Source organism: Puntigrus tetrazona, chromosome 13 (genome assembly GCF_018831695.1).
Source record: "Puntigrus tetrazona isolate hp1 chromosome 13, ASM1883169v1, whole genome shotgun sequence".
NCBI lineage: Eukaryota > Metazoa > Chordata > Actinopteri > Cypriniformes > Cyprinidae > Puntigrus > Puntigrus tetrazona.
In genome coordinates, this window is record NC_056711.1 from 4827374 (window position 1) to 4843397 (window position 16024).

Genomic DNA, 16024 nt, shown 5'->3' on the forward strand with positions numbered 1-16024 from the left:
GGGTCTTTTGCAATGACACTGGACCTTAGAGGGACGGGTTAAACAGAAGCGGGGCTATTCACAGCATCCCCGAGGGTGGCTCTTTTTGTGGACTGTGGTCTGGGAGAGAGAGACGCACATCGCCTGCTTGTCTGAGGCCTAAAAATACCTGGCAAAGGTAGCCACGCCGGAGGTGCTTGATGGGTTTTTTTTGCTGATGAGTTTTTTTAAATATGCCGTTGGCAGGACAGGTTGCTCCTGTTAAGGACCCGTCACAAACAACATCAACAGTCTTTAATGTCGTCTTAAAAAAATATTTTGAAGGAAATAATCCTTGACCCTGCAAACGGTGCTCACCGAATGTTGATTTTAATTAGATGATAGAAATCAATTGATAAAGAAAAGAATAATGACGTGATTTTTGACAGTATCCTCACTGTAAACTTGCATTAGTACTGTAGCTTTTTAGGTTGGTTTCTTGAAGCATCTTGGAGACATTGTCCCAGTTTTTTGAGATTTAATCGGCCTGAGTTTGCTCTGTTTCTTCATGACAGACATCTGATCTCTGTGGTTGTTGTCAGACAAACATCTCACTGGATTATTAAAATTAATAGCAAAATAAATGCTTGGAAACTGATATCAGTAAACTGATATTTCCTACTGACACACTAAAAGATAAAAAATTACTCACTTAAAACATTTTTAGCTGGTGAAAATACTAGTGATCTATTATTTTGGCCAGCGTGTGAAACTGTTAAAATATTAATAATAATAATATTAATATAGAATAAACATAATAATTATAATGGAATTAAAAATGTATTTACATAAGAAAATTAGTATTTGATATTGTTTAATAACTGTAAACAAATTGTTTAAAGGGGGTGCTATTTTATTTAATACTGATATATATATATATATATATATATATATATATATATATATATATATATATATATACAGTACACAGTGTGTGTGTGTGTGTGTATATATATATATATATATATATATATATATATATATATATATATATATATATATATATACATATATATATATCAGTTGCATATTACTTGGAAAAGTGCTAAAATAAGTAGAAAAAATTAATTCAGTGTCAAGACACCAAATGGCTATAAGACAACACAGATGGAAAACATAAAAAAAACAGCATCATTTTGCACGTAACACAGATTGCAATTTCTGTCATGTTATACTCTAAGATGTATATTTTAAGAAGTCTGATTTCACCCCAAGTAAGCGTACTGTCTGTATTTACATTCAGCTTGCATTATTCAAATAAAGGCTCTTTCTCTCCAGCTTGCTGATGCAGCACTCAAAGAGGGTGTGATTTCTCTAAACATCCCCAGAGCTGAGACAGACTGACTTTTATTGGTAAGCGTATGTCATGCTTCTATTTGAGCTCAGTATCACCGAGATGCTGGAGCCGAGGGCCCCTGAAGACCAGGTCCAGTCATCACCACTTCTTTGTTTAGATCGCTGGAACCAGGTGTTTAGATAATTCAGTCTGGCTCTGCTGACTAAGAGCACGCATGTCGCTCTTCCCAGCATCCTCTTGGGCCCGCTCTGAAGGCAAGCCTCACTTTATCCCTGAAAGATGCCCCAAAAGAGTGCGCAGGGCTGCGGAAATCATTTCCAAAGCCTCTCTGTGGCGGAGTAAGGAATCTGCCACACGATGGTTACTACAGACTCAGCCTTCCTTCGTATTTGTAGTTTTTAAAAAGATTATTTGTTTATTTTCGCTGTCACTTAAACATTTAACATTTGGAAATCGCTCGCTGTGTTTGTTATTTTAACAGAAAAAATTGTATATGTTCATTTTTAGACATACCTTATATATATATATATATATATATATATATATATATATATATATATATATATATATATATATATATAAATCTCTATGGACATGGCTAAAGAATAACAAAAATCTTGTACATTAAGGGCCTGCTCACAACAAGGACAGTAACCGGAACAATAATTATAATAATAAATCATTCACAGTATAATTTAGGTCTTCTAAATACACAGCTACCCTTTAACCATGATCCTGTTTGGGAGTCCATGGCATTAAAAAAAATTAAAACACCTTTTGCAGGCGATATTTTGGACGAAAGCATCAAATCTAATGATTTAAGCCGTTTCTCGCAGTCCCGTAAACCAGCTTTTAAAACACAGCTCAACGCGCGTGCTCGAAATGTACATGAAAAGTTAATGTTTGCTTCTGGTTCTTCCCAGAGAGCACCGCCGCTCCGCGTCCGCCGGGCTCCGGGGAGAGCGTCCTGTAAGCGAGCTCAATGCAGCAGCGCCCTCCAGCGGAGCTCCGCGGCACGGCGGCGCGTCCCGATCCCGGTCTCCGACTGCCCTCTGCAGAACCGGTTCGGTCTAGCACGGGTTGCGCGGGCGCTAAACGCCATCGAAACAGGCCGTTATATCAGAACCGAGCAGCTGCACGGCCATCCTAACTCGCAATGAAGAGGTCCGATTTTTAAGCGGAGCGCGTGAGGTTAATTTTTTTTTTCAAAAGCGCGCATCCGACCGAGTTCATTAGGAGAGGTGAAAATGAACGAAGATCGGCACGCCATCGCGTAGAGACCAGGTGAAGAGAGATTTTTACAGTAAGTGTCAATCTCCCAGTCACCTGCAGCTGTCTGTGGCGAATTAATTAATGATCACGATAAATGCATGATACCCACACAAACGCATCCCGTATTCGCTTAAAGGTGCATTTGGCGCGGGTCGCATCGGCCGCGCCGTAATGCATTTCATATCTCGAATGCGATGTTTTTTAAATGAGAAGCAGCAGCAGCCTAAAGCCTGCCTCCATCGACAGCACGGTGGTACTGGCTGCTGTAGTTTTTCGCGGTGTGTCTCTCTCTCTCTCTGTAATTTTTTTTTTTTAAGGAACAGCAGAGGCTCGGCGCACAAGGACAGTGAATAGGAATAAGACCAGGAACTCCTCCTTATTCGCGCCTGTCAGAGGACAGATATATTTCGTACATGACGCATTTGTAGAGAACAAACAGGTAAATATTGGCACGAGATATCGAGCTGATAAGCGCGCGATGCGACGCATGCGAACGCACCGTACGCGGCGCGCGCGCGCGACGGAACGACGGCGTTCGCATTTTAAAAACACGAAGCCGAACGCTCGCGGATGCGTCGATTAGAACAACAACGTTGCGGTCGCGTCGCGTCGAAACGCATCACTCGCTTGCGATGTTTTACTGTATGTAAATGCGGCGGGGTAAAAAAAAAAAAAAACAAAAAAAACAAAATGGGGGGTGAGCTGGTGTGGGAGGAGCGGGGTTTAAAAAAACACGATTGCGAATTTGTGCACGACGCGTTTGCTGCACGGACGTGTCCGTGTTTTCGCGCGCGTTTTAGCGGAGAAGCGGCGAAGTTAAGGCGAGGCCTTTGATCGTACGCGTTGGATTTGGCGACGGCCTTGCGATCACGTACCGCATCCCGACTGAATATAATGGTGTTAACGCGCCGTTGCTGGCAGGAGGCGGGTCTTTTGTCGCACATATTTGAGGCGAAACTTTTTATAGCGGGGAGGAATCGCGCGCCGTGTTTATGAACGTCCGCTGTTTATCTTAAAAGACGCGCTGCGCCTTTAATTCGCGATGGCAGCGCGGGGTCGCCGCGGGCTGAGGGACGCGCTGCTGCCGCGCAGACAGTCGCAGACCCCGGGTCATGTTTGTGCAGTTGGGCGAAACGGTCCGGTTTTCAGGCTTTTTTTGGGTCAGCTAAATAAACAAATGAATAAAAACTGTGTGTGCAACGGTCAACGTGCATAAAACACCTTATAGCATGCAGTGCTTCAACTGTTTTACGTGGATAAATCTCACGAAACCTGCGAATAACGGGTCCAGGTCACATTTCATTCATGAAAAAAAGATAGCCTGCGTTATCCTGCTAATTAACGGCTATGCAAAAAAAAAAGACATAAAAACCTATTAATCAGGAACCCAATATACAATTTATGTATCTTTCTCCAGTTTAAGTCATTCTGTATCTTGCTCGTTTGTTGCTGTTTTTACCTTACCTTTTTATTTAACTTTTTTATCTATTAGAAAATTATGCTTAACGTATATTTTGTAATTAATATATAATAATAATGGACCTTTTTCACATCGCAGAAACACAAATACATTTTTTTTTGCATTCCCGTTTTCCCAAGAGTGTTTTCATGACTTTCAAAAAAAAAAGAAAAAAAGAATTGAGATGGAATTATAAAGAAGAGAGATTATATCAGAAGAGAACGCTATTACATTTAACATACCACTGCTCTATATTGTTTTTTTTTTTTTTTCAAATTTGATGCAAAGGTGATCTAAAACAAAGTACAGTATTATAAGTGTACTTAAAAATTATATATATATATATATATATATATATATATATATATATATATATATATATATATAAAACGAGGTCCATAATATAGCAAAATACGTTTCATTATCAACTTTTCGGGTTCTTTAAAAGGACATGCGATTGATTGCAGGCATAATATTTACGTCAAAATCTGCTTTAAAGTATTCATATCCCTTTTCTTCACAAGATGGCGCCCAAGGCTGCTTCCGAAATCGCGTAACGCTACTCTCTCGAGCGCATACTTTGAATAAGTAATTAATTACCTTGTGACCGCTAAAATGTGTGTTTTGTACAGCACGAGTGTAACAGTAGTATGTGTGGAGTATGAATGGAGTATGTCTTCTAGAGGACATGGGGTCGGTGTCACGTGACTTTCAGCGTCAATTTACAAGTTGACTGAATCCTGGGAGCAACAGATAACCGCTTTCTTACTGCATAGTGAGGAAGTTTGCGATTTCAGATGCAGCCCAATTGTTTTTTGTTTTCTTTCCAAGCACTAGTTTTACACTCTTCACTGCAATTTAAGCATCGTCTTTGGATACCGAAAGAAAACGGTTATTACGTCGCCCTCAGGATTTGGTTTTAACGTATAATACAACGCGCTGCACGACAAAGGTTAATGTTTTGAAGACGTGCAGGCCTAAATGCTCCATCTCCATCACTTTCAGTCAACGTTGCAGCTTTGAAGCTTGTGCTCTTTGATTTCAGCCAAGCGATCGATATGTTATGTTCGGATTTTTTTGGTTATACCTTCATGCAAACCTGCAGAGTTATCCAGACGGGAAAGTCAATGGATCGAAAAGGGCTTAAACGGTGGCCAGAAAGCCGTAACCTTTTAAACGTGTCTACGTATTAGCTTCGTTTCCCAGGCTAATCTAGTCATTAACGTCTATAGGAGCGCGCGAGAGCGTCATCTGTCGAAGCAGATGGAGTCTGTCGAGTTCACATTCAGAGATGTTAATGAGTCAATGGTTTTGTTTCGGTTTCTCCGTAGGTACTCCATCCAGTGGCACTGTGAGTCAAGAGGAGGTGGGCCCGCTCGGTCTCTGACGCTTTCATTACCAGGATTGTTACCTTGATCAAACGACGACGGGACAAACGGTTGATTTTTTTTCTCCACAGAAAAGGCAGGATGTCAGCCAGAGGAGGAAAGAAGAAGATCACCAAGCTGTCTCGTTCTGCCCGGGCAGGGGTCATTTTTCCCGTCGGGAGGATGATGCGTTACTTGCGCACAGGAACCCATAAGTATCGCATCGGCATGGGCGCCCCCGTCTACATGGCAGCCGTCATCGAGTACTTAGCAGGTGGGAACCGTGGAGCGAAATACCAAAAAACCCATTATCCAATCGTTTAGTTGTATTACTGTTTTGAGAGACTCTGCTGCGCCGATGTTTTTGTAGCTGAGATCTTGGAGTTGGCTGGAAACGCAGCGAGAGACAACAAGAAGGGGAGAATCACTCCGAGACACATCAAGCTGGCCGTGGCCAACGATGAGGAGCTCAACCAGGTAATGAATGACGTGACTGAGGTCGGCTGGGGTTAATGTTTGGCACCGTCTTTGTGTCCAAAAACTACTTTTTTTGTGCCAAAGTAGTGCGCTTTAAGACTAGCTAGGATGCGCAACATTAATATATCTACTACTGGTCAAAAGTTTGGAATAACAACGTTTTTGGTCTCGTGTGCTCACCAAAGCTGCATTTATTTGATCGAAAATACAGTAAAAAGAGCAATATTGTGAAATGTTATCAGTTTAAAACCTTTCTATTTTAATCGTTTTAAAACATAACTATTTTTATGATACAAAGCTGTATTTTCAGCATCATTGCTACAGTCTTCAGTGTTGCATGATACGTCAGCAATTTATTATTGTTATTAATCTTCATTTTTTATGCTTATTGTTTTTGTGAGAACATGCACGCGCCTTTCTCGGGATACTTTGAGTAGAAAGGAAGACATTTAGTTGAAATGCAAGTATTTATTTTTAATTAATAAATCTGCCTTACTCCAAGCTTTTATAAAGCAGTCTATATGAAGCAGGAAAACCTGTTTTCAATCTTAACAGTCGTACAAGACGCAAATCAGCATATTAGAAAGATTCCTGAAGACTGGGCATTTAAGCTTTTATTACAGGGAAAAAGAAAAGGAAAAGTAGTTTAAAATTACAATATCATTCCCATAATATTACAGGTTTACTGTATTTTTGATCAAATAAATGCAGCTTTGGAAAGCATGAGATGTTTCTTTTCACAGCGTGGCTTTGCTTAATGTTTCTGGTCCTTGTCGCCATTAGTGAGTTTTTCTGTGTTACTGAACAGTTGCTCAGAGGGGTGACCATATCAAATGGCGGCGTTCTGCCTCGCATCCACCCTGAGCTTCTCTCCAAGAAGAGAGGAGGCAGGGTGAAAGTGGAGACTCAGGTGACCGTTCCAGAGAAGAGGGAGAACCGGAAACCCATCAAGAAACCCAGCAAAAAGAGCAAAGGAAAACCAGGACGCAAACCCAAAGTGCGTGCAGTCAGCGTCACACACCTGTTGCTCTGGGACCCTGTTCGTCTGTGAGAATACTAAAAAAAGTGTTTCTGTCATGCAGAAAAGCACAGAGAATGACAAAGAAGCAGATGCCAACACAACAGTGGAAGACGGACCAGGAGAGGGATTTACTATCCTCTCTGCGAAAAGCTTGTTCCTTGGACAAAAGGTGGAAACAGCTGTGCTTCTTACACGTTACCAAGAACTCGTTGCTTTTTCGGCTTCTTTTAACTCTTACAGCACACATTAGAAGGTTTCGGGATTTACCTACATATATTTTCCACTGTTGCATCTTCGAATTGACATTTTGGACAGAATTACAGAAATGTAGAACTTGTGGGCGATATTAATTGTTTGAGGAGTTTTTTAAATCTTAGACAGCAGTTGTGGTAGTTGGCAAATATAAAGCTGATATATATGATAATATATAAAGTTTTGATTGAACGTTTGAATTTTGAAAATTTGAATATGTACTCAAATTTGGAATTTCGATTTTAAAAATCTGTAAAATAAATGTTCATACAGTTGAACCTTGATATTAGCCTTTTAGCCTAAATGCAATCAATTATAAATGAAATCACCTCAAGATGATCACAATGTTTACAGTTTGGATCATAGAGGCAGTAAAATCGTGTATTGGTGAATGTATATTTTTCCTGTTTTCATGGTAATACACTGGTGATTTAGAACTTAATGCAATGTTGAGTTATTGTGGTTTGTTTATCAGCTGTCCCTTACAGAGAGCGAAATCAGCAAAATCGGCACGATCAAAGTGGAGGGAATCATCAACCCCACGAACGCAGAGATTGACCTGAAAGAGGGAATCGGTCAGTGCATTACACCGCTGTTAGCTGCTGCTGCTACATTACTGCCAATTACATTTGCTAGATGTGTGTAGCAAGTGTCAGTTTGCCTGAATATTGAAATGTGTGGCCAACGCTGATGTATTTTCCGTGTTGTAACACAGGTAACGCTCTGGAGAAAGCTGGGGGAAAAGATTTTCTAGAGACCGTCAAGGAGCTGAGAAAAAGCCAGGGTCCTTTGGAGGTCGCATCAGGTTGGAGTCTCTCACATTTCTTGACACAAGCAGACAGAAAGCAGACTCGAATTAGTGAGCGTGTGCTCTACAGTGTTCAAAGGGGCAGGAAATGGCCTTGTTAAATATTTTAATGTAGGAAAAAAAAAAAAAAAAAAGTAGTACAGCCTTCATGGAAACCTTAGCGATACCAGGAATTTTAGGATCATTACCTTGCATGGAAAAGTAGTAAGTGAAGATTTTCATAGCTTGGAGACATTTGTACACTAAGAAGTGTTCTGGAGAGATTTTTACCTGGTGTACCGTAAAGAATCAGCCCAAAACAAGGACTTCGTTCTCTCAGTCCTTTCTTTTTTTGATCAAAAAGTGTGGAAATCCCCTGTAGATCCTGAAGTAAGACGTTTCTGCCGTTGTGACTAGAGCGGTTCTTATTCCCTCTGCTCTGCAGTGGCTGTGAGCCAAGCCAATGGGATGGCAGCACGTTTCATCATCCATTGTCACGTTCCTCAGTGGGGTTCAGAGAAGTGCGAAGATCAGCTGGAGAAAACCGTCAAGAACTGTCTGTCTGCTGCCGAGGAGAAGAAGCTCAAGTCGGTGGCCTTCCCTTCGCTACCCGCCGGACGGTGAGCAAGCACCATCACGGATAGTTAACTAGTTGATACGGCGCATGGCTGTTTCCGTGCAAATGTGTGGAGAAACCGTCTCACCTCTTTGATTTTTGTTCCATCAGAAATGGTTTTCCAAAGCAGACGGCAGCCCAGCTAATACTGAAGGCCATTTCCAACCATTTTGTCTCGGCAACCACCTCCTCTCTGAAGAACATTTACTTTGTTCTGTTTGACAGCGAGAGTATTGGGATATACCTGCAGGAGATGGCAAAGATGGACGCCAAGTGATGTCGAGTCGTGGGTTTGATTTCTTTTGAAAGTGTAACGCCTCGATGCAGCTCCGTTTTAGCTTGGCTTTGACTGTTTTCGTCGGCCTCGACGTCGTGGGAAGGTGAAATGAGTTGAACGTGAGCTTTAGCGGAGAGTGCATCCAGGCTAGTAGGAGCGTACTAAGTGGAGTGTAGTGCAGCTTGGTGAAAGATGTTGTAGGTATATGTTTTTGACAACAGATTATTTGAAGGTGTTTAAACAAGGATATTTGTGAGTGATGTACTGTACACATTTATGTTTCACTGTTCTCCTTTAAAGAAAAGACATTCATTTAGACTAGATCAACTTAATCTTCATCGTTTGCCATTTTTATCCTTAGAATAATCTTGTTTTTACATTCCATGTTCAGAGTTGAACTTTTGACCGTTGTTTTTGGCTAGATATCATGTGTGGTTTCTGACCATTTTGGTTTATCAAACAAAAAAAAAAAAGTGTTTCTTGTTCTGCTTTGAAATAAAAAAATGTTTTACACCACAGGTTGAGCTCTCTTTTTCCATTCACCCAATTATGAATTCATTCACTTACGCTAGAGTCGTGCCAAACCTTTATGACTTGCTTTATTCTGCAGAACATGAAAGATATCTGGAATAAATGTTGGCAGCTAAACAGTTTCAGTTCTTTTCAATTGTGTGTGGATATAAAAAACAAAACAACATTTTTTCCACAGAAGAAAGTCAGTCATATAGGTTTGGAATGACATGAAGGCGAGGAAGTTATATTTTAAAAACTTTTCAGCATTTGTTCAGTCATGTACTTCCAAACCCCCATTTAATTTATTTTATTTCAGTTATGTCTATGGGTAAAACTGGCTAGAAGGACATTGGGGCGCGTGTAGATTAGAGTAAGTTTGTTTTATTAAAACTTATCTAGTGGGTAGAAAATAAAATTTCATTACTTGCCTCCTATCCCTTCTACCCACAGCCATTTGCTCGACAAACCAATGTGTTTATATTTAGGATAATACGTTAAAATAATATGGCAGGACAACAGTTTGCAAAACTAGCTGTATTGCCCAGTTAAATGCGGACCGGAAGCTTCACACAAAATATAGAAATGGCCGCGCCTGTTCTTACGGAAAAAAAGGTGGATAGAAACATGCAAAATACAAGTTGTGAAGATCCGAAAAAGTTCGCCGGAAAGCCTAATCTCATTTTCTCTGACATTTCTTGAAAGATTATGCAGCTGAAAAATCCCTCAAGGATTTTCGCTGGTCACATGATATGGATTTCTTTCGCTTTTTTAAGGAGCTTGGCGGTATCCAAACGCACTGCAGATTAAATGGATAGTCGACACAAAAAAAGGAAATGATCAGCGTTTACTCACCCTCACGCCATACCAAACCTGACATTGCAGGTAACCGAAACCGTTGATTTCCTCTGACTAAAAAATAAAAAAAATTTACATTTCTTCAGGCCGAACGAATAACAGATTTGACATTTTTACACTTAATTTTCTAATTATTCTAATTAAATAAAGCAATAAAACAACTGACACGAAAGAGAAAATCAATGGCACAGGATTAGGATATTTTACCATATTTATTACATTGTAAAAAGTACATTAACTTTTATTCATATATATATATACAGATTATTTTCATTGAATTACCTGTTGACTACAGAATTAGCTCCTGATGTATCTAACAATGCAGTACAACAAGTGCACATACAAAGAAAAGAAAACGTCCATCTGTCCAGATCCACCTCCTACGTCTGTGATGGTGTGAACATTGATCTGCTGTTAAATTACAGTATCTCTCCTCAAAAAAAAACGCTACAGTCTCGGTACTGATCCAAACATAGCATAAGTCTCAGGTCAAACGCTGATCGCTAAATGCACTTGATTGCTCGTGGGTGGTCTTGGCTGATGGAAGGAGGTGCAGGTCTGAGAGCTATTATACTTTTATATTAGTGAATTTTATAGTTCTCTTCTGAGATCTACTTCTCGTGAAGCATTAATTCATAGCAAACTAAAAGTGGTCTGTAAACTTCCAGAGCCGAGATCACCACAATAAAGGGATACAGTTAATAGAAAGAAAGATATATTTGGAAGAATTTTAGTATTTTCCAGGAGAAATCCTTGTGAAGGAAAGCTATAAAGAGCAGTAGTGCCTTAGCGATGTACACGCACAACAAAACCACCTCTCTTTAAGACAAGTTACGAATAAAATAATACCCATCAAAATAAAAAAAAAACCTGACTTACAGAGTTAAGCTGGTTCGCTTAGTTGAAAACATCAGCGGTGTATCTGGAATGTTGTACGGATGCATGATAATTACGCGGCGTCATCAAAACAAACAATATTTTGTTGTTTTTAGCCAAATAAAAATGGACGTAAAAAGACGGTTCACCCAAAAATGCACATGATTTACTCACCCTCACGTTGCCCCAAACCTGAAAGACTTTCCTTCTTCCGTGGAACATCAGAGATGTTTAAAGAAATGTTTTGGTCCATGCAATAGAAAGTCAACTGATGGCAATGCTCGCTTTCCAACTTACAACAGAAGAAATTCATACGGGTTTGAAACAACAGGGCGAGTACGTGATGATGTTTTGATGTGTGGGTGAACTATGCTTTCAGTTTTCTCCCTAATGAACCATCGATGGCAAACATTACGTGGCTACATCTGACTGTTTCCTCCAGAGCAATTTACGGCAAAACTATGTAATTAAAGTGTAAAAGCCACGATAAGAAACAATATGAATTTTCAAAATAAATTACGTTTTCTTCATCGTACTGTACAGTTTTATTAAGCCGGAGCGGTGATAAAAGCTTCAACACTAATGTATGTTTTTTTCACGCCTTCATTAGCTGGACCCACTTCCCATCAGCCATTCTCTGTGATCACTGCCCGAGTAACAACCCAGTTCTGATGCACTCGAATCTGCTCTTAACCCGACCGGAATCCAGTCCCATCAATAATGAACCGTCCCTCCAGGGTGGCACCTTCCCGTTTTGAATAAATACGGTCATCTATGTAACATCTCTAGCTGAAGGACATTCAAATCGGAGCGGTTTGGGAGATGCTTTGATGTTTTTGAAGCGGCGAGGCAGCCATGCATGTCAATGTCCTCTCGCGCGCTCTTCTTCCAGGTCCCGCTGTTACATAATTTAATAGCGTGGGCTACAGCGAGTGCACACGTGCAGGAGAACAGTCCGGTCAGACGTGGCGGCACTCTTTGGGCTGATGTTTGAGGGGCAGGTCAGTCGGTGGTGGGCCGGGGCAGCAGGGGCACGGGCGAGGTAGCCTCTATGAGGGCTGGGTTCAGGATGATTGGCAGGGACATCGGCGGGACGCCCACCTGCAGCGGAGAAGCGAGGGGCTGCAGGATGAGCGGAGACTGGCTCAGAGGCGGCGGAGGGGACTCGGGGGGACATATCTTCGATGGAGTGGGCATCGGAGGAGTTGAGGGAGGAACTGGAGATGATCTGTCTGATCCTGCACAGAGGAAAGAAAGCAATTTTGACGATTTTCATTGAGGGGAAAATACATATTTTGATACACAATAGAAACTATGCATTGGTGTGACCTAAAAACGTGTACATAAATGTTCTTTAGAATTAAGAACTGATTCTTTAGAGCTCTTTAGACTCAAATGTATCAGCTTCCACATACTAAACTGCCAATTATTTTTAAATCATCATTATTTTAAAATCATCATTATTTATGCTCACCAAGGCTGCATATATTTGTTCAAATATATATAAAAAAACCAGTAAAAACAATAATTTTGTGAAATGTGATTGCAAATTTGAAATAAAGTTCAGTTCAGTTTTGAAATATACTATTAAAGTAATTATTCTGCATCATTACTCCATTCTTCAGTATCATGTGATCATGAATAAAATGAATTTTGTGCATCGTTAGTAACATTATCAATTTTTGTGGAAACCACTACGTACTACCATCTAAAAGCTTGGAATTTATTCAGCAGGAATGCAGTAAATTGATCAAATGTGCCAGTAAATAGATTAATAATATTACAAAAAAATGTATAAATATATGTATATGTAAAGAAAAATATATTAAAAATACATTAAAATTAGATGGAAATTCTATAATTTATCAAAAAATATTAAGCAGTAACAACAATCATTAAAATATATATATATATATATATATATATATATATATATATATATATATTTATTTAACTGTTAATAATGACTAATAATAAATGACTAAATACTAATAATACCCGAGCACCCAATCAATATATTAGAATGATTTCTGAGGGATCATGTGAAGATTCAGCTTTGCCATCACAAGAATAAATTACATTTTAAAATACGGTATATTAAAATAGAAAACATTTATTAAAAATGGTAACTATCTCTATATAGTATACATGTACTATATACTGTTTTAGATTAAATAAATTTAAAAAAGTGAAGTAAACCTTTAGTGAGAACTACACCGATAGTAACGTCACACCACCCACTCCTATTCAATAAGCTAGACGTGTCTAAACGTGGCTTACGATCACCGTTGGCACTGGGTGTGGGCGTATCTTGAGGTGACGCGGGTCTGCTGGGGATGTTTGGCTCTGCGGGAGCAGCTGGCACTGGTGAGGGGGCTGGCACAGGGGGACAGACCGGGGTCACGGCAGCAGGCGGTGGGACAGGCTCCACAGGAACATTACACACAGGTTCTACACAAAACCCAAAGCAGAAGATTTGAGCTCAACAAATCCAGACCCGTATTGTTCATGGCTGAACTCAAGCAGTGTGTTTGAGTGCTCAGTACCTGGGATGACAGCCTGTTTGAAGAGCTCCTCCTTCAGACGGGGCAGGAAACAGTCAATTCTCTCCCAGGTGATTTCCCACAAATCCGAGTAGCCCGTACGGGAGTCTGCGCTGTGAAAGATCCCTGCTGTGTCCATCACCAGCAGCATGTTCTTCAGAGACTCAGGGATGGCCTCCAGCTGTGCAGCAAAATCACACACAGACTCATCAGCCCTCAGGATTTAATGAACAATCTACGAACATCTCATCTAGGAATGATTGATAGCAAAAAAACATCGCATTTTATTTCAGCCAGGAACACGGTTCACAATCCCACCAGTCTTCACTGCATGACTTCTTCATGTGCATTGATTCTTTTTAAAGCATCAAATGTTCAGTCAAAAACAGTGAGTGTTTGTATGCATGTCTTTTGTTGTTTGATTAATATTGATGCAGACATATTAGCAGCTGCTGTCACTTTATGACACAATGCAATGATCCGATATTCTGCCACGCACGGTCCCACTTTTGAGTTTGTGTGAACATTAAGAGTGGTTGACTTTGTCTTAACGCAATCAGATTTTCAAAATCCCATGTAGCTCCAAATGTGTTCGTTTCTTACATGAAACAGAAGAAAATGCTAAAAAAATACATTCAAAACACATTTAAAAAAAAAAAAGATGATGTTTACAGTCAAGGTTTAGAAAAGAAAACAAGTCGATACTAAACCTTGGCTGAGGAACACGCTGAAATCTTAGCCATTGTTAATATAATACAGGTTTGGGGTGACTTGAAGGTAAAATGATGAGAACATGTTGAGGTGTGCGATTTCAAGTCAATACAGTTGAGAGCATCTTACCAGAAGGTCACTGGAGCCGGCGTGCATGTACTTGTCCATGAAGTCTAAAATGGTGAGCCAGAGGGCGGCAAATGTGGGAAGAGAGAGAAGAGGAGAGAGATGCTGCAGGAACACCTGAGGAGACAAAGACACTTACGATCGCTCTTTAAATAAGTCATTAGGATTAAGAAGAAAATAAGTCTAAGGCCAGACCTTAGAAAGCAGTGTGCAGGCCCTCATCCTGGTCTCCTCCATACCTCCCACATCAGCGGGACTGATGTTGTCTAGGAGTTTTGTCAGCAGAGGAAACAGGACCTGAAAAAAAGACAGAAATCTCAGTTTTATATGCAAAATTTAAATGCATGTTAAACTAACATTATATAGCCAAACAGAACTAGTTTACCTTGTTGAAGCACGACTCCCATTCCACCGCATCCAAGGTTTGTAGATCGTGTACAAGAAGTGCCCTTTGTAGGTAGGTGAGAGCCTGCATGCGGACTTGCCTCCGTGCATCACAGCACAACCAAGCCATACCTAAAAGGCCAAAACATAAAAGATATAGAGCATCTCTGAACATCTACCTCCTTCAATGCGCTCAATATAACATCAGACATGACAAATGAAACGATCAGTTATTTTGCAACAAAATCATTTGTAATTGACACCGAGGCTTGCTAATATGCTTTCTGGCTAGTCTCTGACCTTGAAGGAGAGGACACCAGCAGCTGGACCATAGTGTTTGAGAGTCTGCCTCAATCTTTCTGCCCGCGTCCTCTAGATGGCGCTGTTCCTCTGCCCATGAACTGTAGATGCCGGCGGCTCGCGTGTGCAGTGTGTGCATCAGGTCTAACAACTACATGGGCAAACAGGATGTTTTAATAATCACGCAACACTCAGGGGCATATCTAGTGTATTAAATGAATATTTGCTTTTCTAACAGACTCGCTTTCATCTTATTAATAGGGACAATAGAAATGATTGTTATACATCCAGTACTGAGACATGACAGGTAAACAAGTGGAAAGAACATGAAAAAAAAAAAAAAATCATGCTATACATTTGATACTATGTTCAGACATCATGTTTCATGTGCGCTATTCAGGTTATGAATATGGGGAAAGCATGCTTCCATGGGCAAACATTACAAAGACATGCTGGGTCATATTTAAACAGAAAAAAATAAGGCTATATATGATTAGTTAGGAAGTTTTGTAATATGCCATTTTAAATTATAATTAAGAGCATATTTCTATTAATATTTATTGACTTAAAAAAAAAACTCACTCGTGTACTTCACATATTTAATACATATTTTTTCTCCATTACTGCAATAAAAATTTGATTTGTAACAAGAAACTAAGAATTAGAAGGTGGTGTAAAAATTATTCATGATTTAAAAAAAATAAAGTAGACACAAAATAGGCTTTAAGCAAAATATTCTGTGTATATATACATATAAATATACATACATATATTTCTGCCTTTTGAGTTTTCTTTCTATAGACAAATGAAGCATATCACAAAAATACACTAACTCCCTTGTTTATCTGTTAAATATATTTTAAGAATTTTTTC

At 39.8% G+C, this 16024-nt stretch overlaps 2 protein-coding genes across 7 annotated transcripts in view; one reads left to right on the top strand and one right to left on the bottom strand.

Annotated features, from left to right (window-relative positions):
• The first annotated feature begins 2363 nt into the window (after positions 1–2363).
• Positions 2364–9359, top strand: LOC122356972 (core histone macro-H2A.2). Of its 6 annotated transcripts, none has more exons than XM_043256116.1 (11): positions 2364–2618; positions 2905–3026; positions 5378–5425; positions 5506–5687; positions 5784–5890; positions 6699–6887; positions 6973–7080; positions 7639–7738; positions 7879–7968; positions 8396–8570; positions 8678–9359. In XM_043256116.1, exons 4-11 carry the CDS (start codon positions 5516–5518, stop codon positions 8841–8843), a joined length of 1107 nt encoding a protein of 368 aa, XP_043112051.1. In that variant the 5' UTR covers positions 2364–2618; positions 2905–3026; positions 5378–5425; positions 5506–5515; the 3' UTR covers positions 8844–9359. The 6 variants fall into 6 exon arrangements, with proteins under 6 accessions (XP_043112051.1, XP_043112052.1, XP_043112053.1 ...); XM_043256117.1 differs by having other exon boundaries at positions 5378–5397; XM_043256113.1 differs by having other exon boundaries at positions 2365–2618; positions 5378–5412.
• Positions 9360–10404: 1045 nt separating this feature from the next.
• Positions 10405–16024, bottom strand: part of gbf1 (golgi brefeldin A resistant guanine nucleotide exchange factor 1) — a 66315-nt gene continuing 60695 nt past the window's right edge. Inside the window, exons 35-41 of the mRNA XM_043256111.1 lie at positions 15152–15302; positions 14853–14983; positions 14663–14764; positions 14471–14584; positions 13634–13811; positions 13368–13538; positions 10405–12325 (exon numbers count right to left, since the gene is read on the bottom strand). Coding sequence (XP_043112046.1) covers positions 12090–12325; positions 13368–13538; positions 13634–13811; positions 14471–14584; positions 14663–14764; positions 14853–14983; positions 15152–15302 — 1083 coding nt within the window. The 3' untranslated portion in view covers positions 10405–12089. The remainder of the gene's footprint in view (positions 12326–13367; positions 13539–13633; positions 13812–14470; positions 14585–14662; positions 14765–14852; positions 14984–15151; positions 15303–16024) is intronic.